Here is a 27,972-nt window from a genome sequence, read left to right on the forward strand (position 1 = left end):
TTATTTAATGACGTTTCTGTATTTGATTTCTTCTGTTCTTCTGTTTCTTCTAAATGATTTTACCTTCATTTTACAAGTTGCTGTGTAAATAAAGTTTTATTGTGAAACCAGACCGGAAGTTCTCCGTATGTTGTCCGTGGTTTCTCCGATTGTCGGTCGTGTCCGTCGGTCGCTCGGTGCCAGACTGCTGAACCGTTACTCTCGCTTCACGTCGGTAGTTTAACGGCGGCGTTCCGGGAGAACCTTCATGGAGGAAACGTGAAGTTTTTACCGGAGAGAACCGGAGGAGACGGAGGAGACAACTTTTCCCGCGGTAAGACGAACTACCGTAACTAACCTGTACCGTTTACTTCTGCCGGTGGACGTTACCGGGCAGACTTTCCGTTAGTAAGCGGGAGTTTAACGGTCGTATAAAATGGCGCAGAAAGACTTTTTATGTGTTTTATTCTTCCGTTGTTGTGGTCACTTCGCGCCGCCAGCCTTTTGTCCCCGCGGCTCGCGCCTCCGTTCCCATGGTGAAGCTTCTTCAGCTCGCGAGACTCTCCGGACGGAGCCGAGAGGGTCTCCGTCAACGTTCGTGTTTACATTTCCAGAAGTTCTTTTAGTGGCCACGAACACCTCCGATTTAACATTAAAACGTAAAAAAATCATCTCTCATACAGAATCAACAAACATCACAACAATCATTTTACTTGTATAGAAGACGTTTAAATGAGAAGATCTTCTGCTTTCAGATGGTAAATAAAGTGTTTTACTTTCACTGAATCACCTCATATTTCACATTAAAACCACTTTGTCGTCCATGTTGTTTGATCAGTAATTAAATCAATGAAATAATTGACAGACTCATCAGAACGGGAGCAGCTGTCATTGAATTCCTGACATTCCTGCCTGACAAATGACTGAAACCATTTCTGTCAATCATCTGATCAGGTCATTGATTGACAGCTGCAGCTCTGTGACCTGGTTATGGCGGAGAATGTTTTAATTGTGACTGACAGGTGAGAGATGAACACTTGGAAACATATCTCATGATCAGAAGTGATAAAGAGCAGCGGAAGATGATGAAGATGATGGTGGGACATTCAGGGAGATGATTACTGATTATATAAGAGAGAAAAGAGGAGGGGGCGCGGCCACAGAGGGTCACGTGTTCAACATGTTGACTAAACAGCCCATCTTCATCGGCATGATGAGCGTCACCAGTTCCAGGAAACAGATCTCAGAGATCTGGAACATGTATAATTAAAATCCACCACAGAAGAAGAATCATTGCAGTGATTTATTAACATGTCTGAAGACTGAGGGTTTAACATGTAAACACGTTTAAAATCAACACGTAAGAACGTTTAAAATTAACACGTAAACACGTTTAAAATCAACACGTAAGAATGTGTAAAATCAACACGTAAACATGTTTAAAATCCAACACTTAAAACACGTAAAATCAACACGTAAGAACGTGTAAAATCAACTCGTAAGAACGTTTAAAATCAACACGTAAACATGTTTAAAATCAACATGCAAACATATTTAAAATCAACACGTAAACATGTTTAAAATCAACATGCAAACATATTTAAAATCAACACGTAAACATGTTTAAAATCAACACGTAAGAATGTGTAAAATCAACACGTAAACATGTTTAAAATCAACACTTAAAACACGTGTAAAATCAACTCGTAAGAACGTGTAAAATCAACACGTAAACATGTTTAAAATCAACATGCAAACATATTTAAAATCAACACGTAAACATGTTTACAATCAACACGTAAGAATGTGTAAAATCAACACGTAAACATGTTTAAAATCAACACTTAAAACACGTGTAAAATCAACTCGTAAGAACGTGTAAAATCAACACGTAAACATGTTTAAAATCAACATGCAAACATTTAAAATCAACACGTAAGAATGTGTAAAATCAACACGTAAACATGTTTAAAATCAACACTTAAAACATGTAAAATCAACACGTAAGAACGTGTAAAATCAACAAGTAAGAACGTGTAAAATCAACTCGTAAGAACGTTTAAAATCAACACGTAAACATGTTTAAAATCAATACTTAAAACACATGTAAAATCAACACATAAGAACGTGTAAAATCAACTCGTAAGAACGTGTAAAATCAACACGTAAACATGTTTAAAATCAACATGCAAACATATTTAAAATCAACACGTAAACATGTTTAAAATCAACACTTAAAACACATGTAAAATCAACACGTAAGAACGTGTAAAATCAACTCGTAAGAACGTTTAAAATCAACACGTAAGAACGTGTAAAATCAACACGTAAACATGTTTAAAATCAACATGCAAGCATATTTAAAATCAACACGTAAACATGTTTAAAATCAACACTTAAAACACATGTAAAATCAACACGTAAGAACGTGTAAAATCAACACGTAAGAACGTGTAAAATCAACACGTAAGAACGTGTAAAATCAACTCGTAAGAACATTTAAAATCAACACGTAAGAACGTGTAAAATCAACACGTAAACATGTTTAAAATCAACATGCAAACATATTTAAAATCAACACGTAAACATGTTTAAAATCAAAACGTAAAACACGTTTAAAATCAACACGTAAACATGATTAAAATCAACACTTAAACATGTTTAAAATCAACATGTAAACATGTTTAAAATCAACACTTAAAACACATGTAAAATCAACACGTAAGAACGTGTAAAATCAACGAGTAGACACTTAAAATCATCAAGTAGACACGTTTAAAATCAACATGTAAACATGTTTAAAATCAACACGTAAAACCTGTTTAAAATCAACACGTAAAACCTGTTTAAAATCAACAAGTAGACACGTTTAAAATCAACAAGTAGACACGTTTAAAATCAACAAGTAGACACGTTTAAAATCAACATGTAAACATGTTTAAAATCAACACTTAAAACACGTGTAAAATCAACACGTAAACATGTCTAAAATCAACACGTAAAACACGTTTAAAATCAACACGTAAACATGTTTAAAATCAACAGGTAGACACGTTTCAAATCAACAAGTAGACACGTTCAAATCAACAAGTAGACACGTTTAAAATCACGTAAACATGTTTAAAATCAATACTTAAAACACGTGTAAAATCAACACGTAAACATGTCTAAAATCAACACGTAAAACACGTTTAAAATCAACAAGTAGACACGTTTAAAATCACGTAAACATGTTTAAAATCAATACTTAAAACACGTGTAAAATCAACACGTAAACATGTCTAAAATCAACACGTAAAACACGTTTAAAATCAACACGTAAACATGTTTAAAATCAACAAGTAGACACGTTTAAAATCAACAAGTAGACACGTTTAAAATCAACATGTAAACATGTTTTAAATCAACACGTAAACATGTTTAAAATCAACACGTTTAATATCAATATATATGACCATGTTTGTAATCATGTCAGTAGCTTCTTGTTTAAACTTCTGTCATTCATCAATGAGATCTGATCTGAAGTTGTTTCCTGTCATGTGACTCCACTGATGTCACACCTGATGTCAACCCCTGTTGTTTCCTCCAGGTGTACGTACCTGTGCTTTCTCTGCAGGTGTGGCAGCGTCATGTGTTGCGATGGAGGAGGCGGAGCAAAGCCGCTACGTCGCCCAGCTGAAGGCGGAGTTCGACAGCTGCGACACGACAGCCAGCGGCTTCCTGGACCGAGACGAGCTGACGGAGCTCTGCAGGAAACTGCAGCTGGACGCACAACTGGACACACTGCTGGACACACTGCTGGGGGGGGGGGCACACACACAGGTAACACACTTTACACACTCTACACAACCTAACTACACACTCTACACAAGCTGCAGGGAGGAAGAACATCCAGCAGGTTATCAATGAGCTGATTTATTGATCAGCTGTTTGTTTACTAGAATTAATAAAGTGAATTATGTGTGTGTGTGTGTGTGTGTGTGTGTCCTCAGGTGGACTTTGACAAGTTCAAAGAAGGATTCGTGGACGTCCTGTCTCGCTCTCTGGACTTCAGCACCTCAGAGGACGACAGCAGCTACCTGGAGCCAGGTGAGACACCAGGGGGAGGAGTCAGGGACGGGTAGGAGTCCAGGTGAGACACCAGGGGGAGGAGTCGGGGGGGTCTAGGTGAGACATTAGGGGTAGGTGTCAGGGAGGGGGAGGAGACAGAGAGTCCAGGTGAGACATCAGGGGGAGGAGACATCAAGGGGGAGGAGCCTCTCTGAGCTGCTGAGGTTGTATCAGTATATATGCAGATGTTTCCTCTTCCTCCCTCAGTCGTTCCCGAGGAGGTGAAGCCGAAGTTCGTGAAGGGGGCGAAGCATTACGGCCGGCGCTCTCGTCCCGACAGCCAGCCGGACGCCTTGGAGGACTCTCGTCCGTCCAGAACCGAAGCGTCCGACTCACCGGCTGCCGGACGCAGGGCCAAACTGAGACGGGCCACGTCTCTGGAGAGTGTCGAGGTGAGACACTCACTCCCTCTCCTCCATGTTTGTTTTATTTATTTCCACAAGTCGACTTCCTGCTCCTCCTCTGAGTATCGACGTTCAGATGGTCGTGATCTTTGTGGAGTGGAAATCACTGCATGGGCTCTGGAACACTTGTGAAAACCATCGTCTGTGAACACAGTTCATCGCTGCGTCCACAAATGATTTTAAAACTCTCCAAAGAAGAAACCAGATAGAAAATTGATCCAGACACCTCTGACCTCTGAGGGTGGAGGTTTTTCAGGAAGTGGATGGAGAGGAATGTGTCTGCTGCCGTTTCTCAGTCTGGAGCCTCTTTAACAACTCACTGATCTACTGCTGATACATGGAGGGATACAGTACTACTGCTCTTCATCATCACCATCCTCATCACCATTATCATCATCATCACCACCATCCTCATCGTCATCATCATTGTCATCATCATTACCACCATCATCATCATTACCATCATCCTCATCATTCTCGTCATTATCATCATCACCATCATCATCATTACCATCATCACCATCATCCTCATCATCATTATCATTATTATTATCATCATCTTCATTACCATCATTATCATCATCATCCTCATCCTCATCATCATCATCATTACCACCATCATCATTATCTGCATCATCATCATCATCACCATCATCATTACCACCATCATCATCATTACCATCATCCTCATCATTCTCGTCATTATCATCATCATCATCATTACCATCATCACCATCATCCTCATCATCATTATCATTATTATTATCATCATCTTCATTACCATCATTATCATCATCATCATCATCATCATCATCATCATCATCATCATCATTACCACCATCATCATTCATTACCACATCATCATCCTCATCATTATCCTCTTAGTCATCATCATCATTATCACCATCCTCTTCATCATCATCATCATCATCACTATCATCATCATCACCATAATCATTGACACACACACACACCCTCTCCAGCCTGCTGCTAGTTGAACTGACCTCTGACCTCTATGTTTCCTCTGCAGAGTCTGAAGTCTGACGACGAGACAGGAAGTCAGAAGGACCTGCAGACACCCTTTCAGTCTAAAGGTACTGGTTTAAAATAAACACGTGTAGTGATCAGCTGGTGTTCAGCTCTCAGCTCCATTAATGGGCTTCATCCGCTGAGGCTGAATGCTCCACAACCCAGTCAGTGGGCCTTTAAAACACTGTGTGCAGGTCATCAGCTGGAGGGGGCGGAGCTGGGCGGAGGAGGAAGGGGGGGGGCGTGTCCTGACGGCAGCATGTGATCACCTGACTCTGCAGCACCTCCACACTGAGGTAAGGCTACACCTGAGCAGATGTTCACCTGTCTCTTCATCTCTTCATGTTTGTCTTCATCTCTTCATGTCTTCATCTCTTCATGTTTGTCTTCATCTCTTCATGTCTTCATCTCTTCATCTCTTCATGTTTGTCTTCATGTGTTCATCTCTTCATCTCTTCATGTCTTCATCTCTTCATGTTTGTCTTCATCTTTTCATATATTCATGTCTTCATCTCTTCATGTTTGTCTTCATCTCTTCATGTCTTCATCTCTTCATTTTGTCTTCATGTCTTCATCTCTTCATGTTTGTCTTCATCTCTTCATGTTTGTCTTCATCTCTTCATGTCTGTCTTCATCTCTTCATCTCTTCATGTCTGTCTTCATCTCTTCATCTCTTCATGTTTGTCTTCATCTCTTCATGTCTTCATCTCTTCATGTTTGTCTTCATCTCTTCATGTTTTCATCTCTTCATGTTTGTCTTCATCTCTTCATGTCTTCATCTCTTAATGTTTGTCTTCATCTCTTCATGTCTTCATCTCTTCATCTCTTTATGTCTTCATGTTTGTCTTCATCTCTTCATGTCTTCATCTCTTCATGTTTGTTTTCATCTCTTAATGTTTGTCTTCATCTCTTCATGTCTTCATCTCTTTATGTCTTCATCTCTTCATGTTTGTCTTCATCTCTTCATGTCTTCATCTCTTCATGTCTTCATCTCTTCATCTCTTTATGTCTTCATCTCTTCATGTCTTCATCTCTTCATGTCTTCATCTCCTCATGTCTTCATGTCTGCTTCCGTGTTGGCAGGACGTAGATGAGCTGCTCAGGAAGCTGCACGCCGACCTGGACGGCAGAATCAGCATCATCGAGTTCAGGAGAGTTCTCTGTGGCTCTGCCCCCATCCTATGCTCCACCCCCATTCAATCAGCAGACCTGCAGAGGGCGCCGCACAAGGTGAGACACACAGGACACACTGCGATACTCAGAATCCTGCAGTACTGCCCTGCGGAGGTAGAACAGGTGAGGAGTAGGTGTGTGATGTCATCAGCTCGGTGGTCGTTGTCAATACATCGATCGATGGGTTGAACATGTTTCCTCTGTTCACATTAAAGAAGCTTCTCATTACAATATTCAACAGTCCTGATCAACAGACTGACTTCTCTATAAACATTGATCAGCTGATCGATCAGCTGCAGAGCATTGATCAGTTTCTCTGTAGAATGATAAAGTTTACTTTTCATATCAAGATCCTGTCAGGAATTGAAAAGATCAATAAAGACTTGTCATGATGTCCAGCTGTTAGTTTACCAGCTGCTCCTGAACGCACCACCTCTTCCTGACCAATCAGGAGCTTCTGCTGCAGCTGTCAATCATCAGGCCAATCAGGCTGCATGGTCTCGGACAGGTGCTGCAGGTGGAGCTGGTCAGACAGGTGGAGGAGAGGTGGAGGTGATGTGGAGGTGATGTACTGCACATCCGGCCTGATGTCTGGCTGCGGTCTGTTAACATGGGTGAGGACGGACAGGAGGAGAACTTCCTGCTACACTCAGGTGATCCAACAACTCAGCAGAACCAGAACTAGCCGGTTCTTTAAAAGGAGTTCAAACCTGGTTTAGGACTGAGGTTGGACCTGGTTTAGGACTGAGGTTGGACCTGGTTTAGGACTGAGGTTGGACCTGGTTTAGGACTGAGTTTAGACCTGGTTTAGGACTGAGGTTAGACCTGGTTTAGGACTGAGGTCAGACCTGGTTTAGGACTAAGGTTAGACCTAGTTTAGAACTGACCTAGTTTAGGACTGAGGTTAGACCTGGTGTATAACTGACCTGGTTTAGGACTGAGGTTAGACCTGGTTTAGGACTGACCTGGTTTAGGACTGAGGTTAGACCAGGATTAGGACCTGAGGTTAGACCTGGTTTAGGACTGAGGTTGGACCTGGTTTAGGACTGAGGTTGGACCTGGTTTAGGACTTAGGTTAGACCTGGTTTAGGACTGACCTGGTTTATGACTTAGGTTAGACCTGGTTTAGGACTGACCTGGTTTAGGACTAAGGTTAGACCTTGTTTAGAACTGACCTGGTTTAGGACTGATGTTAGACCTGGATTAGGACTGAGGTTAAACCTGGTGTATAACTGACCTGGTTTATAACTGAGGTTAGACCTTGTTTAGGACTGAGGTTATCCCTGGTTTAGGACTGACTTGGTTTAGGACTGCGGTTGGACCTGGTTTCAACTGGTTTCAGATGTGGTTTTGAACCTGGTTTTAAACAATTTCAAACAAACACTAATTATTTCCAGCTTTAACGAGGAACCACAGGAAGAAAATTTAAATAAATTTTAAATTACTAAGAAATTAAAAGTGATTAAAGTTCATGAATGAAACCGAAGAGTTTCTGAATCTCGGTTATGAACATGTTTAACTCCTCTCTGAACTGTGTTCCTGGGACTCAGGACGGTGACCTTTGACCTCAGGTTCACGTGCTCTGCAGTTTGTGGTCTCAGATTTAATCAGATTAAAGTTCCACCAGAATGTTTGTTCCTGCAGACATGAGACCTGTTTCTCTGGAGACTCATGTTGTCTGTCCTCTAGCTGTCCTCTAACTGTTCTCTGTCTGTCCTGTTAACGGTCCTCTGTCTGTCCTCTAAACTATCCTCTGTCTGTCCTCCTTAACGGTCCTCTGTCTGTCCTCTGTCTGTCCTCTTAATGGTCCTCTGTCCTCTAACTGTCCTCTGTATGTCCTCTAACTGTCCCCTGTCTCTCTACCTGTCCCCCGTGTCTGCTGGTCCATGCAGTTTCCAGCGGTCCCAGAGGAGATGTCGGTCCGGTCCACGTCTCCGTCCCTGCTGACGGCCACCATGGGACATAGAGTCCTCAGCCGGCTGGACGACGGGTCGGGATGTACCAGTCCGGAGAGGGTGGTCTCTGTTTGGACCGAGGAGGGGATCCGGAACAGCCGGGACATCCTGCAGGTCAGTATGAACCAGACCGGGGTATGCAGGTAGGTATGGACCGGATGGAAGAATGAATGAATGAACGTGTCTCTGTGTCCAGACTCTGGACTTCCCCCTGGAGGAGCGTCTCAGTCTGGTCGATCTGACTCTGGCTCTGGACAACGAGCTGCTGGTCAGTGGGAACGGGATCCACCAGGCGGCGCTCATTTCCTACAAGACTGAGATCCAGCACCTGCAGTAGGTGTCACACAACTTCCTGTTTCCTGTTCAATGGGCTTCTTCTGAAGTGGTCTGTTTATATTCTAGACCATAATCTAGATCATTATCTAATTATTATCATTATTATCATCATCTAATGGATCAATAATAAGTGTTCAGTCATCACCACGCTTAGACTGGAAACAGTGTTACATGTCCTCCTCCTTCCCCACTTCCTCCACCTCCACTTCCTCCTCCTTCTCCACCTCCTCAACCTTTCCTACCCCCACTTCCTCCACCTCCTCAGAGAGGAGGTGGAGGAGGCGTGCAGGCAGCGTGATAAGATGCGTGCGGACCTGGAACAGGCGGATCAAAGGAACCTGCAGCTGATCAGAGAGGTTGACGACCGCCATGTCACCATGGAGACGCTCAACCAGACCCGGATCAGGTCAGTCTCACCTCTCGTTACACTGACCGGGTACAGAGACGGGTACAGAGACGGGTTGGGCCGTGGCGCTGACGGGCCGCTCTCTGATTGGCAGGGACCTGGAGCAGGACTTCCGTGATAGGCTGGCGGCTCTACGCAGTCAGTCGGAGCAGGAGAGCGAGGCGCTGCTGCAGCAGGAGGAGAGAGAGCACAGTGCACTGCAGGAGCAGCTGCAGCTGCTCAGAGCGCAGGAGGCGGGGCTTCAGGAGGAGCTGTGCAGCACCAGACAGGTGAGTTACCTGCAGAGGGAAACCTGCCTCCTCCTGTTTCTGATTATTAACCTGCTTAAAGTCTGTCAGAATCTCGTTTCTCTCTGCGGAGCTCCCTGCTCTCTACCTGCCGGTCAGATAACTCCGCCCCCCTCAGGTACTGAGAGCTGTGCTGTGTTTCAGGAGAACAGCCGGCTGGAGGAGGAGTTTAACGCTGCCCGGCTGCAGCTGACTGAAGCCCAGAGCTCCGTGAACCGACTGCAGAGTGACCTGGACCACCTGCTGCATGACAAGGTAAGATCACACACCTGGACACCTGTCAGTACCACACCTGAGTCTGTGAGGCTGATCTGATCACACTGTGGCATGTCCACACCTGTCCACACCTGTTGTTACCGAATTTCCCCACTGTGGGATTAATAAAGTCAAATTTAATCTTAACACCTGTGTGTGTGTGTGTGTGTGTGTGTGTGTGTGTGTGTGTGTGTGTGTGTGTGTGTGTGTGTGTGTGTGTGTGTGTGTGTAGGTGTTGGGTAACCCTCTTCCTTGTAGCTGCTGAATCATTAATGAAAGTTTTCTCTGTGACTTCACTTCATTCTTAACATCTCTGTTCTGTCTATTGGTCTTTATTTGTTATTTTAAATCAGCTGCAGCTTCAGTTGAAGGATTGATTCATTGATTGTTTAACAGCTGTTTTGTTTTGATTGACAGTTCGGCAGCTTGGACCCGGCTGGCGCTGGTCTGTGTCAGGAGGAGCGATTCACAGAGATCGTCAAAGATTACGAGCTGCAGTGCAGGGTAAGGCTTTTATTCTGAAGAGATCAATGTGGGTTTTATTGTCGCTTTATTCTGACGAGTGTTTTCAGACTTTTGTTCTGAAGAGATCAGTGTGTTTTTAGACTTTTATTCTGAAGAGATCAGTGTGTTTTCAGACTTTTATTCTGAAGGGATCAGTGTGTTTTCAGACTTTTATTCTGAAGAGATCAGTGTGTTTTCAGAATTTTATTCTGAAGAGATCAGTGTGTTTTCAGACTTTTATTCTGAAGGTATTCTGTGTTTTCAGACTTTTATTCTGAAGGTATCCTGTGTGTTTTCAGACTTTTATTCTGAAGGGGTACGTGTGTTTTCAGACTTTTAGTCTTTAGTCTTTCAGACGTCTCCTGGATTCAGACTAAGCATCCCGGTGCATTTTTGTTAGTTACTGGAGACTTTAACCAGTCTGGATAAAGTTCTGCCAACTTTGCACCAGTATGTTAACTGCCCCACACGGAACAATAAAACTCTGGACTTACTGTATGCTAATGCCATGGATGCATACAGTACTACTGCCCTTCCCCCCCTTTGGTAGATCAGACCACAACCTGGTCCTGCTGACTCCCAGGTATGTCCCCCTGGTGCAGAGGCAGCCTGTGACCACCAGGACTGTGAGGAGGTGGACACAGGAGGCTAAAGACGCCCTGCAGGACTGCTTTGAGTCCACGGACTGGAATGTGCTGTGTGGACCACATGGGGAGGACATCAACAGCAGGACGGACTGTATCACAGAATACATTAAATTCTGTGAACACACCACCGTACCATCCTGGACTGGACACTGCTTCCCCAACAATAAGCTGTGGATCACCAGTGACCTGAAAGTTCTTCTTAATAAGAAGAAAGCAGCCTTCAGGTCTGGGGACAGGGAGGAGCTCAGGAGAGTGCAGCGCCACCTGAAGGAGAAGCTCAGGGAGTGCAAGGACTCCTACAGGAGGAAGCTGGAGGCCAAACTCCAGCAGAACAACGTGAGGGAGGTGTGGACCGGTATGAAGGAGATTACTGGGTTCAAGGGGAGAGAGAGACAACCAGGGGGAACCTGGAGAGGAGAAACCAGGGGGCTCCCTGGAGAGGAGAAACCAGGGGGCTCCCTGGAGAGGAGCAACCAGGGGGAACCTGGAGAGAGACAACCAGGGGGAACCTGGAGAGGAACAACCAGGGGGAACCTGGAGAGGAGAAACCAGGGGGAACCTGGAGAGAGACAACCAGGGGGAACCTGGAGAGGAACAAACAGGGGGAACCTGGAGAGGAGAAACCAGGGGGAACCTGGAGAGAGACAACCAGGGGGAACCTGGAGAGGAACAACCAGGGGGAACCTGGAGAGGAACAACCAGGGGGAACCTGGAGAGGTCAAATGAACGAAACTGTTTCTTCAACAGGTTTAGTTCACCACCCTCATCTGTCTCCTCCACACCTCCCAAACAACTCTGCTGCCTCCCCCCCTCCCCCCTCTGCACCCCCTGGTGAACTGCATAGAGCCCTCAATCTCAAAGGGCTCTTCCTCCATCGACACCTTGATCCCCCCCCCCCCCCCCCCTCCACACACACACACACACACACCCCGCTCACCCTCCTCTCTGTGACGACTGGCCAGGTTAGGAGACAGCTGGAGAGAATCCACCAGCGCAAGGCTGCAGGACCTGACGCCATCGGCCCCATGGTCCTGAAGACCTGCACCGTCCAGCTGGCTGAGGTCCTACAACACCTCTTCAACCTGAGTCTGAAGCAGGAGGAAGTCCCGGTGCTGTGGAAGACGTCCTGCCTGGTTCCTGTCCCCAAGAAGACGACTCCATCTGGCCTCAACGACTACCGACCGGTTGCCCTCACATCTCATGTGATGAAGGTGCTGGAGAGGCTGGTCTTGGCCCACCTCAGACCGCTGGTGAAATCTTCTCTGGACCCTCTACAATTTGCGTACCAGCCTCATGTGGGAGTGGACGATGCCATCATCTACCTGCTGCAACGAGCTCAGTCTCACCTGGATGGAACCGGTGACTCTGTGAGAATCACTTTCTTTGATTTCTCCAGTGCATTCAACACCATCCAACCACTGCTGCTGAGTGAGAAGCTGCGGGTGGTGGGGGTGGACACGTCCACCGTCTCCTGGATCACTGACTACCTGACAGGCAGACCACAGTTTGTCCGTCTGGGCAGTGTGCTGTCTGATACGGTGGTCAGTGGTACTGGAGCTCCACAGGGAACTGTTCTGTCTCCTTCCTGTTCACCTTATACACCACTGACTTCCAGAACAACTCAGAGTCAAGACATCTGCAGAAGTTCTCTGATGACTCTGCAGTGGTAGGATGTATAAGGGATGGACGGGAGGACGAGTACAGGGCAGTAGTGGAGGACTTTGTGGAGTGGGCGGGTAGAAATCACCTCCTCCTGAACGTGGCCAAGACCAGAGAGATGGTGGTCGACTTCAGGAGGAAGACGACGGCTCCACAACCGCTGAGAGTTCTGGGAGAGGAGGTGGACATGGTTGAGGAGTACAAGTACCTGGTGTCTCCATGACAACAGACTGAACTGGAAGACCAACATCAACGCTGTCTACAAGAAGGTGATGAGTCGACTCTTTTTCTTGAGGAAACTTCGATCCTTCAATGTGTGCAGCGAGATGTTGGAGATGTTCTACCATCTGTTGTGGCCAGTGCATTGTACTTCACTGGGGTCTGCTGGGGGAGCAGCATTGGAGCCGGTGACACCAACAGACTTAACAAACTGGTTAAGAAGGCCGGCTCCATCATCGGCTACAAACTGGACAGCCTGGAAAAGGTGGTGGAGAGGAGGACGCTGAGGAAACTATTGTCCATATTGGATAATCCTGACCACCCTCTCCACCACCTGCTGCAGGGACAGCGGAGCACTTTCTCTAAAAGATTCCTCCAGCTCCGCTGTCACAAGGACAGATACAGGAGATCATTCCTGATACAGGAGATCATTCCAGATACAGGAGATCATTCCTGATACAGGAAATCGTTCCAGATACAGGAGATCATTCCTGATACAGGAGATCATTCCTGTCCACTGCAATAAGACTGTACAATAACTCACCTCTGGCAAAATCCATCACAGTACAATAACACTGTTGACTGTGTTCTTGGTTTGTTTGTATATAATATATATAGATATATAATGTACTGTATAAACTGCATTTTATATTTATATTTTTTACTGCTATTTTATTGCTTTTCTATTATTATATTATATTCTAGTATTTTATTCTATTATTTCTATTATTATCTTATTGCTTCTGTATGCTGCTGTAGCGAAAAAAATTTCCCCTCGGGGATTAATAAAGTAAATACCTACCTACCTATCTTTTATTCTGGGATCCATGTGTTTTCAGACTTTTATTCTGAAGGGATCCGTGTATTTTCAGACTTTTATTCTGAAGGGATCCATGTGTTCTCAGACTTTTATTCTGAAGGGATCAGTGTGTTTTCAGACTGGTTGTTTTTGGTTGCTGATTAGTTCAAATTGAAAACACTTTAAACCAGTTTCCATGTACACATTCATATTCTGTGTCCCTGAACACATCATGCTCTGATGTCTGTCTTTCTGTCTGTGCACCTGAATGCCTCGTGCTGGTTGGACAGAGAATCAAGGTGAGCAGCAGCAGCTGTCAGTCAGCAGACATCTCTGCTGCATCTCTGCTGCATCTCTGTGTCTTTGACTCCATCTTGTTATAAAACTGCAGTCTGGAGATTTTCTCTGTTTGTGTTTCTGACTGTAAAATAATTAAAGAAGTCAACGGCACATTGTTTCCTACCGGTCCTCAACCTGACAACCTGTGTGTGTGTGTGTGTGTGTGTGTGTGTGTGTGTGTGTGTGTGTGTGTGTGTGTGTGTGTGTGTGTGTGTGCTGCATTCAGGAGCTGCGGGACAGGAACGATGAGCTGAGCTCAGAGGTGGAGCTGCTGAAGACTCAGAGGAGCAACAGGAAGTGGAGACGACCAGCAGGAGGAGGAGGGGGCATTGACAGCAGCTGGAGACAACACAACTACACACTACACACCTCCGGTAACAGAACTACACACTACACACCTCTGGTAACAGAACTACACAACACAACTACACAGCCCATCAGCTGTTTGAGCACACTGACCTGCAGGGACCTGCTCCGGCCACCAGGTGGAGCCACTTCCTCTGTTTTACATATACAGATGGATTTATTGATCAATTGGATGTATTTGAACGTCAGTATCAATCAATCAGTATCACTCCTGATCGATGTGATCAGAAACAAACAGCAGCTGCAAACAACAACAACACAACAGGAAGTTAAGAACCAGGAGATTCTGACTGGATCAACAGGTTCAACCTGAGCAGGTAGTAACGAGGACACGCCCACCACACACACACACACACACACACACACACAGCCGCCAGTCTGCAGGTGTCCCTCGATGTGTCTCCGTCATGTCTCTCTGAGTCGCTGTCCGTCTGTCACTGAACTTCTGTCTCCCTTCCTGTTGCCATTTCACATTTTTGTTGTTGTTTGTTCGTTTAGACGACTCGGACATGAAGCGCTCATCTCCACGGGTCAGAAAGAAGCTGCAGCTAGACGATAAAGCAGGTGAGACACACACGCACACGCTGAAGGTTTTGTTATGGGTCACCTGATCAAAGATGGTGGCTTTCAGAACCGTTCAGTCCACTGGGTTTTGGACTCCTGAGGTCAGGAGACGAGGCGGCGGTGGTGGAGGAGGAGCTTCAGTTCTGACACTTGTGTCTCTGGATGGGTTGACTGTGATTGGCCGAGGCACCTGTCCGTCAAACAAACAGCCTCACCCTTGTCTCCCGCCTCTCCCTCAGCTCTGGGCTCGCTGGACGTCTCCAGTTCCACCTCCGGTCCCGCCGTCAGCATCCAGACAGAACTGGCTCTGGAGCAGCTGAAACAGAACCACAACCAGGAGCTGCAGCAGCTCAACGTCCAGCTGGAGACACAGGTAACCGTGGGAACCATGGGAACCGGGGGAACCGACACAGATGTTCAATGTCTTATTTTGATGTTTTTATTCATCCATTCATTCATTCCCACTCCTCCTCTCCCTCCTCTTCTTCCTCCTGCTCCTCCTCCCCATCCTCCTCTTCCTCCCTCTTCCTCCTCCTCCTCCTCCTCTCCCTCCTCCTCTTCCTCCCTCTTTCTCCCCCTCCTTTTCCTCCTCCTCTTCCTCCGCCCCCTCCTCCTGCTCCTCCAGGTGAACTACTATGAACGCAGCCTGGACCTGATGAGGAACAACATGGAGGTTGAGCGTAAAGACATCTGTCAGGCCTTCAAGGTAAAAACACAGAAAACACTAAATTAAACTCTTCTGTTGCTCCGTCCATATATATATATATATATAGATATATAGCTATAGATATAGATATAGAGATAGATAGCTATAGAGATAGATATAGAGATATATAGAGATAGATAGCTATAGATATAGAGGTATATAGAGATAGATACAGAGATAGATAAATACAGTGAAGGAAATAATGATTTGATCTCTTGCTGATTTTGTAAGTATGCCGTCTGACAAAGAAATGAACGGTCTATAATTGTAATGGAGGTTTATTATAACAGAGACAGAATATCAAAACAAAATCCAGAAAATCATATCATATAAAAGTTATAAATTGATTTGCATCTGATTGTGTGAAATAAGTATTTGATCCCGTAGCAGAACATGACTCAGTACTTGGTGCAGAAAGCGTTGTTGGCGAGGTCAGAGGTCAGACGTTTCTGGTAGTTGGTCTCCAGGTTTGAACATCTCAGGAGGGATGTTGTTCACTCCTCTTTGCAGATCCTCCAAATCCTTCAGGTTTCCAGGCTGTTGCTCGGCAACAGGAAGCTTCAGCTCCCTCCACAGATGTTCTCTGGGATGAAGGTCCGGAGACCGGCTCGACCTCTCTTTGACCTTCATGTGCTTCTTCTTGAGCCGCTCCTTTGTTGCCTCGCCGTATGTTTTGGGTCATTGTGGTGCTGAAGACCGTCCACGACCCGTCTTCAGTGTCCCGGCTGAGGGAAGGAGGTCGTCCCCCAAGATGTCCCGGTACGTGGCCCTGTCCTTCCTCCCCTCGTTGTGGTGAAGTCGTCCTGTCCCCTCAGCAGAGAAACACCCCCAAAGCAGAATGTCTCCACCTCCATGTTGGACGGTGGGACAGTGGGGACAGTGGGGACGGTGGGACGGTGTTCTCAGGTTCTAGTCAGCGTTTCTCTTCCTCCAAACACGGTGAGTCCAGTTGATGTCAAAGAGCTGGATGTTGGTCTCCTCTGACCACGTCACCTCCTCCAAGCCTTCTCTGAATCCTTCAGGTGTTCGTTGGTAAACTTCAGACGAGTCTGTCCATGTGTCTTCTTGAGCCGGGGGACCTCGCAGCGTTGCAGGATCTTAATTCATGACGGCGTCGTGTGTTACCGATGGTTTCCATGGTGACTGTGGTCCCAGCTGTCTGGAGATCATGAGCAAGTTCCTCTGTAGTTCTGGGCTGATCCCTCACCTTCCTCATGATCACCGATACCCCACCAGGCCAGATCTCCGTGGAGCCCCGGGCCGAGGAGATCCAGACCGAGGAGATCCATGCCATTTAGTGTTTCTTCCATTTCCCAATAATCTCACCAACAGTTGTCTCCTTCTCACCGAGCTGCTGGCTGGTGGTCTTGTAGTCCATTCCAGTCTCGTGCAGGTCTACGATCTGTCCCTGACGTCCTGAGACAGCTGTTTGGTCTCCATGGTGGACAGGTTGGAATCTGATTGATTGATTCTGTGGACAGGACTTTTATACAGGTAAGGAGTTGAGACGGGTGTCTTTTATACAGGTGACAAGTTGAGACAGGTGTCTTTTATACAGGTGACGAGTTGAGACGGGTGTCTTTTATACAGGAAAGGAGTTGAGACAGGTGTCTTTCATACAGGTAACGAGTCGAGACGGGTGTCTTTTATACAGGAAAGGAGTTGAGACGGGTGTCTTATACAGGTAACGAGTCGAGACGGGTGTCTTTTATACAGGAAAGGAGTTGAGACGGGTGTCTTTTATACAGGAAAGGAGTTGAGACGGATGTCTTTTATACAGGTAACGAGTTGAGACGGGTGTCTTTTATATACACATATATTGCCTCTATTAAAATAAACCTCCATTACAATTATAGACCATTCATTTCTTTGTCAGTGGGCAAACTTACAAAATCGGCAAGAGATCAAATAATTATTTCCTTCACTGTATATATATATATATCTCGATATATATGTGTGTATATATATATATATATATATATATATATATATATATTTGAATAAAGTTGTGGTGGTGATCCGTCAGCTGGAGATCAGTGAGCTGGAGGAGCAGAAGTCGGAGGCGGAGCAGCAGCTGAAGGAGGCTCTGGACAAACTGCACACTCAGATCCAGTCAGGAGGAGGGGGGCGGAGCCATGAGCAGGAGCGCAGGTGAGGAAGACGATGCTGCAGAGTTCCTTTACTGTGGACCTTTTCTCCTCCTCTGTCGTCTCGGTCCTCTGACCTCGTCTGTTTTCCCAGGATGCAGCGGGAGCACGCCGAGCTGGAGCAGAACTTCGCCAGAGAGATCGGTAACCTGGTCCAGAAGCTGAGCGCCGAGAAGGACCAGCTGGAGGCGGAGCTAAAGCTGAAGATGGACCAGGAGGTGATGCTGGTCAGGTGGGTGATGATGTCACAGCTCCAGAAATGTTGAATTTTGTTGTTGTTGTTATGACTGTTATTATTATTAATATTCTTACTATTATTAATATAATTCTTATTATTATTACTGTTATTATTAATAATATTATTGTTATTACATAACTATTATTACTTAGCATTATTAATAATATTATTATTAATATAATTATTATTATTACTAGAATTATTAATACTACTACTATGACTATTATTATTATTATTACTTATTATTATTAATGTTATTAATAATAACATTATTATAGTTACTATTATGACTATATTATTACTACTACTACTTTTATTATGACTAATATTATTATTACTATAATTATTATTACTACTACTACTACTTTTATTATTATTATTAATATTATTGAACATGTTTATGATGCACAGCAGCTCGTCCCACTAACAGATGATGGTGTAAACAGATCAAAGGTAACCGTTATTATTTATATCTCTGATCTTTAATATCCTGCTGAGTGAGTCCGACTCTGAACAACTGGACCCTCCGTGTGTCCGGAGGTTCTGGTGACGGCTGAACGAAGCTGTGCATCTGAGCAGGGAGGAGTCGGAGGAGCAGCTCCGTCAGATGAAGCTGCAGCACGGAGAGACGCAGCGCCGCCTCCTCCACCATCTCCACCGGGAGCGCCAGCAGCTGCAGGAGCAGAGAGGATTCTGGGAGAAGCTGCAGAGCGAGGAGCAGGCCGGCGAGGAGCAGGCCGGCGAGGAGCAGGCCAGGATCTGCACCCAGTTCTCCTCTGACAGGAAGAGGGCGGAGGAGCAGCACGAGGAGGAGGTGCGACACCTGAAGGAGCAGCTGGCAGGTTTACAGGAGGCCACGCAGACCTCCAGCCAATCAGAGGCCGGTTTAGAGGCAGAGCTGGCCGCTTGTCGCGGGCGGTGCTCGGGGTTGGAGGCCAGGCTGGAGGAGAGCATCGCCTTCCTGGAGTCCCATGAGGGTCTGAACAGACGGCTGGAGGAGGAGCTGCAGCTGCTGAGGAGCAGGGAGGAGGAGCTCCAGGCTCAGGTGGCGCAGCTGAGGGCAGAGCTTGGAGACCTGCAGGAGGTGGCCGATAACCTCAGCCAGCAGGAGGCGTTGCTCCGCGCCGAAGACCACACCGTCGCCTCCCTCCGTGCCGAGCTGGACGACCTGCAGGAGGTGCTCAGGAGCCGGGCCGAGGCCGTCTGTAGGCTCACCGCCGAACTGGAGTCCCTGAAGACAGACCGGGCCCGGCTGATCCAGGATCTGAAGGACCAGGCCATGGCCGTGGACCACCTGCAGCTGCAGCTGGACGGCGTCTTCGAGGAGCTGGACCGCAGGAGGAGCAGCGAGGAGGCGCTGCAGGGCGATCTGGAGCAGGAGCGGAGCAGAACCTCGCAGCTCCGGTACAGTTTGGCCGAGGAGAAGGAGGAGGCGGTCTGTCTGGGCCAGGAGAACCGGACCTACGCCCGGCTGGCCGACCAGCTCTCCACCCAGATCGTGGAGATGGAGGAGGAGATCTCCTCCCTCAGAGACCTCCTCCGGGACCTCAGCTCCCAGCTCAACGGAACCGCAGACCTGGTCCTGGACCTCCGCAGGCAGCTCAACTCCAGAACCAGCCAGGTGGATCGGCTGCAGGCCGAGTCGGCAGACCAGCAGACCCTGCAGGACTCCCAGGACCAGCTGGACCTGGTCAGACAGCAGGTGGTCCAGCTGCAGGGGGCCCTGCAGGACTCCCAGAACCAGCTGAGGAGGACGGAGGTGGACTTTGAGGGACAGAAGACGAAGACGAGGCAGCAGCTGATGGAGCTGGAGAGACTGGTTCTGGATCTGGAGGAGGTGATGGACCCGGCCAGTCCACACAGGTTTGTGGAGCATGAGCCGTCCTCAGAGGACCAGAACCTGGTCCGACCTGTGACTAACCTCCGTCTGCTCGATCCAGAACCTTACAGCTGAATGAAATTCCCACAATGCACTGCTGCAGACTGACCGTGGAATGTTTAACTCTTCATCTCATCTCTAACCCAATGACATCACGCATGAGACGGACATACAGACCCACGTCTCCATCCTCATGTCTGTCCTCATGTTTGTCCTCCTGTCTCTGTCCTCCTGTCTGTCTTCTCAGATCTTTGATTAAACGATAATGATGATGATGACAAGACTAGAAGCTGTGTCTGACAGGATGAAGATTAAATGTAGACAGTAGACACAGACAGTAGAGACATCCAGTTTGTCCAACATGTCTCTGATGAAGCTCTGAGAAGTGGGAGGAGCTACAGATTGACTGACGATCAGCTGACGACAGCTCATGGATGAAATTTAGAGACACTGACGATCAATCAGGAGCTCTGTCAGTCTGAGACTCCTCCCACCTCTCAGCGGTCTCCTGAACCATCGAGTCACCTGATGTTCACTTCATGACATCATGAAATCACCTCTGATTGGTCCCCTGATCATCAGTCAGCTGACTGTCTGACTGGTTCTGACCTGGTTCTGTTTCACCTGCAGGGCTCAGCTGGAGGAGGTTCGGTCAGAGAATACCGTTCTGCAGGAGAGACTGAACCTGCTGCAGCAGGAGCTCCACGGCCTGGAGGACGAGGTGGCCAAGAGGAGGTGAGTTAATCACTGAACACCTGAATGACTCACCTGAACGACTCCTCCTAAACTAGACCTTGTGCTGCTTCCTGTTTCAGGAGGAAACAGGAGGAGATGGAGAGAGAGCACCAGAGGAGCAGAGAGGAAGAGGAGAGGCTACACAAAGAGGTGAGACCAGACTCCATTAAAAAAAACTGCTGATTTAAGAGCAGTCTGCAACCTGACCAACATCTTTTGGTTCTTCATCCTCTCATCCTCCTTCTCCGCAGAACTCTAAGTACCGTGAGGAGGTTCTGGATCTGAGCAGCAGGAACCTGCAGCTGAGCAATGACAACGCAGAGCTGAGCGCCCGTCTCCGTGGAGACCAGGAGTCGGTCCGAATGCTGCGGGAGCGCCTGGCAATGGTATCCAGGGAGCAGGACGAGGATGGAGCTGAGGTGAGTGGAGCGTCACTTTCTGACCTGTCACGTGACTTTCAGACACGCGGTGACAGATGTGTTAATAGAGGATCTTTGACAGGTGACAGAACTGCTGTGTTTGCAGGTGAAGCGGCTGCAGGATGCAGCGATGCAGCAGGAGAGAGAGAACAGGATGCAGCAGACGGCCTGGAGGCAGGAGAGAGAGGAGATGGAGAGAGATCTGAGAGGATGCAGGGACAAGGTGCACACATATATATACACACATGCACGCACGCATGCATATATACACTGCTCCAAAAAATAAAGGGACCACTTAAACAACTCAACGTAACTCCAATCAATCCCACTTCTGTGAAATCAACGTGTCCAGTTTGGATCAACACTGATTGAGGATCAGTTTCACCTGCTGTTGTACAAATGGAACAAACAGGTGGAAATGAGGCAATTATCAAGACAACCCTATAAAGGAACGGTTCTGCAGGTGGTGACCACAGACCGTTTCTCTGTCCTCGTCCTTTCTGGATGATCGTTGGTCCCTTTTGCATTTTGCCAGTGTCCTCACCACTAGAGGGAGCATGAGGTGTCTCCAACCCACAGAAGTTGTTCAGGTAGTGCAGCTCATCCAGGATGGCACATCAATGTACACTGTGGCAAGAAGGTTTGCTGTGTCTGTCAGCACAGTGTCAAGAGGACGGAGGACATACCGGGAGACGGGCCGGTCCACCAGGAGACATGGAGGGGGCCGTAGGAGGACAACAACCCGGCAGCGGGACCGCTATCTGCTCCTTTGTGCAAGGAGGAACAGGAGGAGCGCTGCCAGAGCCCTACAAAATGACCTCCAGCAGGCCACTAATGTGCATGTTTCTGCTCAAACTGTCAGAAACAGACTCCATGAGGGTGGTACGAGGACCCGACGTCCACAAGTGGGGTCTGTGCTCACAGCCCAACACCGTGCGGGGCGACCGGACTTTACCGGAGAACACCGAGATCGGCAGCTTCTCCGTCGGCGTCCTGTGGTCTTCACGAATGAGAGCAGGTTCCCACTGAGCACATGTGACAGACGTGACGGAGTCTGGAGATGCCGTGGAGAACGTTCTGCTGCCTGCAACATCCTCCAGCGGGACCGGGTCGGCGGCGGGTCAGCGACGGTCTGGGGAGGCGTTTCTTCGGAGGGCAGCGCAGCCCTCCGTGTGCTAGCCAGAGGTACCCTGACTGCCATTAGGTCCCGGGATGAGATCCTCAGACCCGTTGAAGACCATCTGCTGGTGCAGCGGGTCCTGGGTTCTTCTGATGCAGGACAATGCTCGGCCTCATGTGGCTGGAATGTGTCAGCAGTTCTTGCACGATGAAGGCATCGATGCTACGGACCGGCCCGCCCGTCCCCCAGACCTGAATCCAATCCAGCACATCCGGGACATCGCGTCTCGTTCCGTCCGCCGACGCCACGTCCACCGCAGACTGTCTGGGAGTGGACCGATGCTTTGATCCAGGTCTGGGAGGAGATCCCTCAGGAGAACATCCGTGGTCTCATCAGGAGCATGCCCAGGCGTTGTAGGGAGTGATACAGGCACGTGGAGGACACACACACTACTGAGACTCATTTGGACTTGTCTTCAGGAATCTCCACAGAAGTTGGATCAGCCTGTGATCTGATTTTTCCACTTTTATTTTGAGTATGATTCTGAATCCAGACCTCCATGGATAATGATTCTGATTTCCATTGATCATTCTGATGTTATTTTGTTCTCAACACATTCCACTATGTAATGAATCAAGATTTGAACTGGAAGATTTCATTCATTGAGATCTAGGATGTGTTGTTTAAGTGTTCCCTTTATTTTTTGGAGCAGTGTATCCATATATATACATGCACACACACACACACACACACACACACATATATGTAGTACAGTAAACAGCATAACAGGAAACATGACAGTAAACAATTCAATTCAACTTTATTTATATTGCGCCAAATCACAACACAGGTTATTTCATGGCACTTAACACATAAAAGTCTTTACATCAAGATGTTACAATATTATACAGAGAACAACACAACACAACCATGATAGCATCACGTAACACCCCGCACACACACACCTGACCGCTGACCATCTTTGTGTGTCCTTTTGTCGTTGTGGTCAGGTGGAGAAGCTGCAGAAGTGTGTGATGTCTCTGGAGTCGGAGGCGGAGCTACTACGCTCTCAGCTCCAATCTGTCAATCAGGAGAAACTGGGCCACACCCAGGAAGTGACCGAGCTGCAGAAGAATCTGCAGGACGCACACAGCAAGGTGAGTTTAACCTGTCAGGTGTGATGATGATCTCATGTGTCATGTTCTTCATCCTCCTCCTCCTCCTCCTCAGTTTCTTTTCAGGAGCAGAAACCAAAACAATCTAATGTTTGCCCACCTCTGAGCCTGGTTCTGTTAACAGATGCTCCGCCCACCTCTGAGCCTGGTTCTGTTAACAGATGCTCCGCCCACCTCTTAGCCTGGTTCTGTTAACAGATGCTCCGCCCACCTCTGAGCCTGGTTCTGTTAACAGATGCTCCGCCCACCTCTTAGCCTGGTTCTGTTAACAGATGCTCCGCCCACCTCTTAGCCTGGTTCTGTTAACAGATGCTCCGCCCACCTCTGATCCTGGTTCTGTTAACAGATGCTCCGCCCACCTCTGAGCCTGGTTCTGTTAATAGATGCTCCGCCCACCTCTGATCCTGGTTCTGTTAACAGATGCTCCGCCCACCTCTTAGCCTGGTTCTGTTAACAGATGCTCCGCCCACCTCTGAGCCTGGTTCTGTTAACAGATGCTCCGCCCACCTCTTAGCCTGGTTCTGTTAACAGATGCTCCGCCCACCTCTGAGCCTGGTTCTGTTAACAGATGCTCCGCCCACCTCTGAGCCTGGTTCTGTTAATAGATGCTCCGCCCACCTCTGATCCTGGTTCTGTTAACAGATGCTCCGCCCACCTCTTAGCCTGGTTCTGTTAACAGATGCTCCGCCCACCTCTGATCCTGGTTCTGTTAACAGATGCTCCGCCCACCTCTGATCCTGGTTCTGTTAACAGATGCTCCGCCCACCTCTGATCCTGGTTCTGTTAATAGATGCTCCGCCCACCTCTGATCCTGGTTCTGTTAACAGATGCTCCGCCCACCTCTTAGCCTGGTTCTGTTAACAGATGCTCCGCCCACCTCTGATCCTGGTTCTGTTAACAGATGCTCCGCCCACCTCTGAGCCTGGTTCTGTTAACAGATGCTCCGCCCACCTCTGATCCTGGTTCTGTTAACAGATGCTCCGCCCACCTCTTAGCCTGGTTCTGTTAACAGATGCTCCGCCCACCTCTGATCCTGGTTCTGTTAACAGATGCTCCGCCCACCTCTTAGCCTGGTTCTGTTAACAGATGCTCCGCCCACCTCTGATCCTGGTTCTGTTAACAGATGCTCCGCCCACCTCTGAGCCTGGTTCTGTTAACAGATGCTCCGCCCACCTCTGATCCTGGTTCTGTTAACAGATGCTCCGCCCACCTCTTAGCCTGGTTCTGTTAACAGATGCTCCGCCCACCTCTGAGCCTGGTTCTGTTAACAGATGCTCCGCCCACCTCTGAGCCTGGTTCTGTTAACAGATGCTCCGCCCACCTCTTAGCCTGGTTCTGTTAACAGATGCTCCGCCCACCTCTGAGCCTGGTTCTGTTAATAGATGCTCCGCCCACCTCTGAGCCTGGTTCTGTTAACAGATGTTCTCCACCTCTGAGTCCGGTTCTGTCGGAGGTTTCTTCCTGTTAAAGAGGAGTTTTTCCTCCTACCTTATGTGGGAATTGTTGAATTGTAGAATTGTTTCTCTGTTTAATGTTGTAAAGTTCCGCTGTAAATACTTTAATGTGTTAATGAAATAACCTGTTTGTTCAATAAAATTTTATTTAATTGAAATTGAATCATCACTTCCTGTCAGGTGGAGGAGCTGGAGGCAGGCCTTAGCACACAGATAAAAGAGAAGGAGGAGCTCCGTCAGGTGCTGGAGGAACAGGAGGAGACCCACAAACTGAGAGTCCAGAACCAGGAGCTCCAACACCAGGTACCGTACAGGTAGACCGAGGGGCAGGGCCGGGGCCGAGGGCGGGGCCGGGGGCCGATCTCTGACTCTTAAAGCTGATTGGTCCGTGTCTCTGTCAGCTGACGGAGCAGCAGAACCTGAAGATCCGAATGGATGAGGTGGAGGCGTCTCGGACCCAGGCTCAGGACCAGGTCAGAACCAGAACTGCAGACTTCCTGGTTGACTTCCTTTTTGACTTCCTGGTTAACTTCCTGGTTGACATCCTGGTCTTGTGCAGGCGGTGCGTGCGGACGCCGCCCTCAGCCAGGTTCAGGCGCAGCACCTGCGTCAGCTGCAGGAGGTGCAGCAGCGGGAGGGCGGCCGCAGAGAGCAGGTGGAGGTGCTGCAGGCGCGGCTGGAGGAGGAGCAGTGGAGGAGTCAGCAGCTGGAGGAGGAGCAGAGAAGGAGTCGGCAGCTGGAGGAGGCGCTGAGGCTGCAGGCGCAGCAGAACAGCTCCCAGATCAGCATGAAGCAGGTCGGTCAGGGGTCAAAGGTCAGCTTTGTCTTTATTCTAGTCTCAGAGACGCCGTGACCTGTGACCCCGGTCTGGGCTGTGTTGCATTCAGGACCAGTACGAGAAGGCGATGTGCAGCCTGCAGCGGAGGATGGAGGAGCAGGAGACACAGCTGAAGGCCGTCCGTCTGCTCCTGCAGGAGAATGTGCAGCAGCTCCGAGACCAGGTGAGTCCCACTGTCCCCCAACGTCCCCCAACGTGCCCCAACCTCTCCCGCCGTCCCCCAACCTCTCCCACCATCCCCTGCCATCCCCCAACGTCCCCCGCCGTGCCCCAACGTCCCCCAACGTCCCCCAACCTCTCCCACCGTCCGTCCCCTGCCATCCCCCAACGTCCCCCGTCATCCCCCAACGTCCCTCAACCTCTCCCAACGTCCCCCAACCTCTCCAACCGTCCCCAGCCATCCCCCAACGTCCCCCGCCGTGCTCCAACCTCTCCCAACGTCCCCCAACATCCCCCAACCTCTCCCAAACTCCCCCAACCTCTTCAATCGTCCCCCAACATCCCCCGCCGTCCCTCAACCTCTCCCAACCTCTCCAATCGTCCCCCAACATCCCCCGCCGTCCCTCAACCTCTCCCAATGTCCCCCAACATCCCCCAACCTCTTCCAACCTCCCCCAACCTCTCCAACCGTCCCCCAACATCCCCCGCCGTCCCCCAACCTCTCCTAATGTCCCCCAACCTCTCCCAACGTCCCCCAACCTCTCCCAACGTCCCCCAACCTCTCCAACCGTCCCCTGCCATCCCCCAACGTCCCCCGCTGTGCCCCAACGTCCCCCGACCTCTCCAACCGTCCCCTGCCATCCCCCAACGTCCCCCGCCGTCCCTCAACCTCTCCCAACGTCCCCAACATCCCCCAACCTCTCCAACCGTCCCCTGCCATCCCCCAACATCCCCCGCCATCCCCCAACATCCCCCGCCATCCCCCAACCTCTCCAACCGTCCCCTGCCATCCCCCAACATCCCCCGCCATCCCCCAACCTCTCCCAACGTCCCCTGCCATCCCCCAACGTCCCCCGTCGTCCCCCAACCTCTCCCAACGTCCCCCAATCTCTCCAACCGTCCCCTGCCATCCCCCAACGTCCCCCGTCATCCCCCAATGTCCCCCGCCGTCCCTCAACCTCTCCCAACGTCCCCCAACATCCCCCAACCTCTCCCAACCTCCGCCCCCCAACCTCTCCCAACGTACCCCAACATCCCCCAACCTCTCCAACCGTCCCCTGCCATCCCCCAATGTCCCCCGCCGTCCCCCAACATCCCCCAACCTCTCCCAAGGTCCCCCGCCGTCCACCAGTGAGTGCGGCGCTCTGACTGATGTGTCATGTTTCCTGCAGCTCTCCAAGAACAGCCGGAGCAGCGCGCTGCTGAAGGACGTGTACGGAGAGAACTCTGCGCTGATGGCGGCGCTGCAGGTCACCGAGCAGCGGCAGAAACACGCAGAGAAGAAGAACGTCCTGCTGGAGGACAAGATCCGTGCTCTCAATCAGCTGCTGAGGGACATCGTCCCCGCCGCGCTCGCCACATAACCGGCTGCTGCTCCGAGGTCGGGTTCTGATGTCTGGTTCTGATCGGTCTGTCGGATCAGCTGATCGGAGAACCAGAGGGGTCACGAGGGGTCAGCTGATTGATCAACAAATACTCTGATCAGCCAACGATCAGTTCTTTAAAAACATTTTCTGTTTTTAAAAACGACACAGAAAATGTTTCACATTTTATTTTGAAAAATAAGTAAATAATCGTTTGATTATCAGAGTAGCTGCTGATTAATTTCCTGTTTGATCAATTAATCAACTGATTGTCACGGCAACAGTCTGAACCCGAAATGAAGCAGCTTCAACAAGGATATGGACAGATGTCCAAGGTGAAGCTAGCGTAGCTTAGCACAAAGACTGGGAGGGGAGGGAAACGGTTAGCTCCATGGAGACACATTCTTCACGTAAAGGTTATTGAGGAATTCTTCATGCTGAGTTTTCAGGTGGAGGTGGTTCAGTAGGTTGTGGGCGTGGCCTTTCAGCTGAGTCATCCCCCTTCTCACCTGTTCAGCAGGTGTTCTGTGTTCGCTGCTTCACAGAAACAAGTTTTTCAGTATTATGTAACCTGATGTTTTCTTTTATATTTTTACATTCATTGTTGAAATGACTTTTATTTTTGTGACGGTCGAGTCCGGTTATATATCAATGAAATAATAAAAGTGTCCTGATCAGAGAGACCTGCTCCTCTCTGCTCTGTTCTA

General features: G+C 48.6%; 1 protein-coding gene across 1 annotated transcript; it reads left to right on the top strand.

Moving 5' to 3' along the window:
- The first annotated feature begins 182 nt into the window (after positions 1-182).
- ninl (ninein-like) lies at positions 183-27,944 on the top strand. The gene is given in 33 exon segments (XM_069177184.1): positions 183-313; positions 3,569-3,801; positions 3,972-4,068; positions 4,297-4,481; positions 5,524-5,587; positions 5,717-5,746; positions 5,748-5,818; positions 6,606-6,708; positions 6,710-6,752; positions 7,147-7,348; positions 8,588-8,764; positions 8,847-8,983; positions 9,252-9,392; positions 9,487-9,661; positions 9,824-9,934; positions 10,352-10,438; positions 14,328-14,475; positions 14,966-15,031; positions 15,271-15,404; positions 15,657-15,737; positions 17,764-17,888; positions 17,979-18,116; positions 18,702-19,985; positions 20,632-20,736; positions 20,817-20,886; positions 20,988-21,155; positions 21,262-21,378; positions 23,286-23,432; positions 25,085-25,207; positions 25,306-25,377; positions 25,464-25,700; positions 25,792-25,905; positions 27,074-27,944. Coding segments are annotated over 32 exon segments (5,127 nt in total). The 5' UTR covers positions 183-313; positions 3,569-3,618; the 3' UTR covers positions 27,266-27,944.
- The last annotated feature ends 28 nt before the right edge of the window (positions 27,945-27,972 follow it).

The sequence above is a fragment of the Embiotoca jacksoni genome, unplaced genomic scaffold, assembly GCF_022577435.1.
Source record: "Embiotoca jacksoni isolate LCO1_2020_lvr unplaced genomic scaffold, fEmbJac1.0.p SCAF_70, whole genome shotgun sequence".
In the NCBI taxonomy this organism is placed as follows: domain Eukaryota; kingdom Metazoa; phylum Chordata; class Actinopteri; family Embiotocidae; genus Embiotoca; species Embiotoca jacksoni.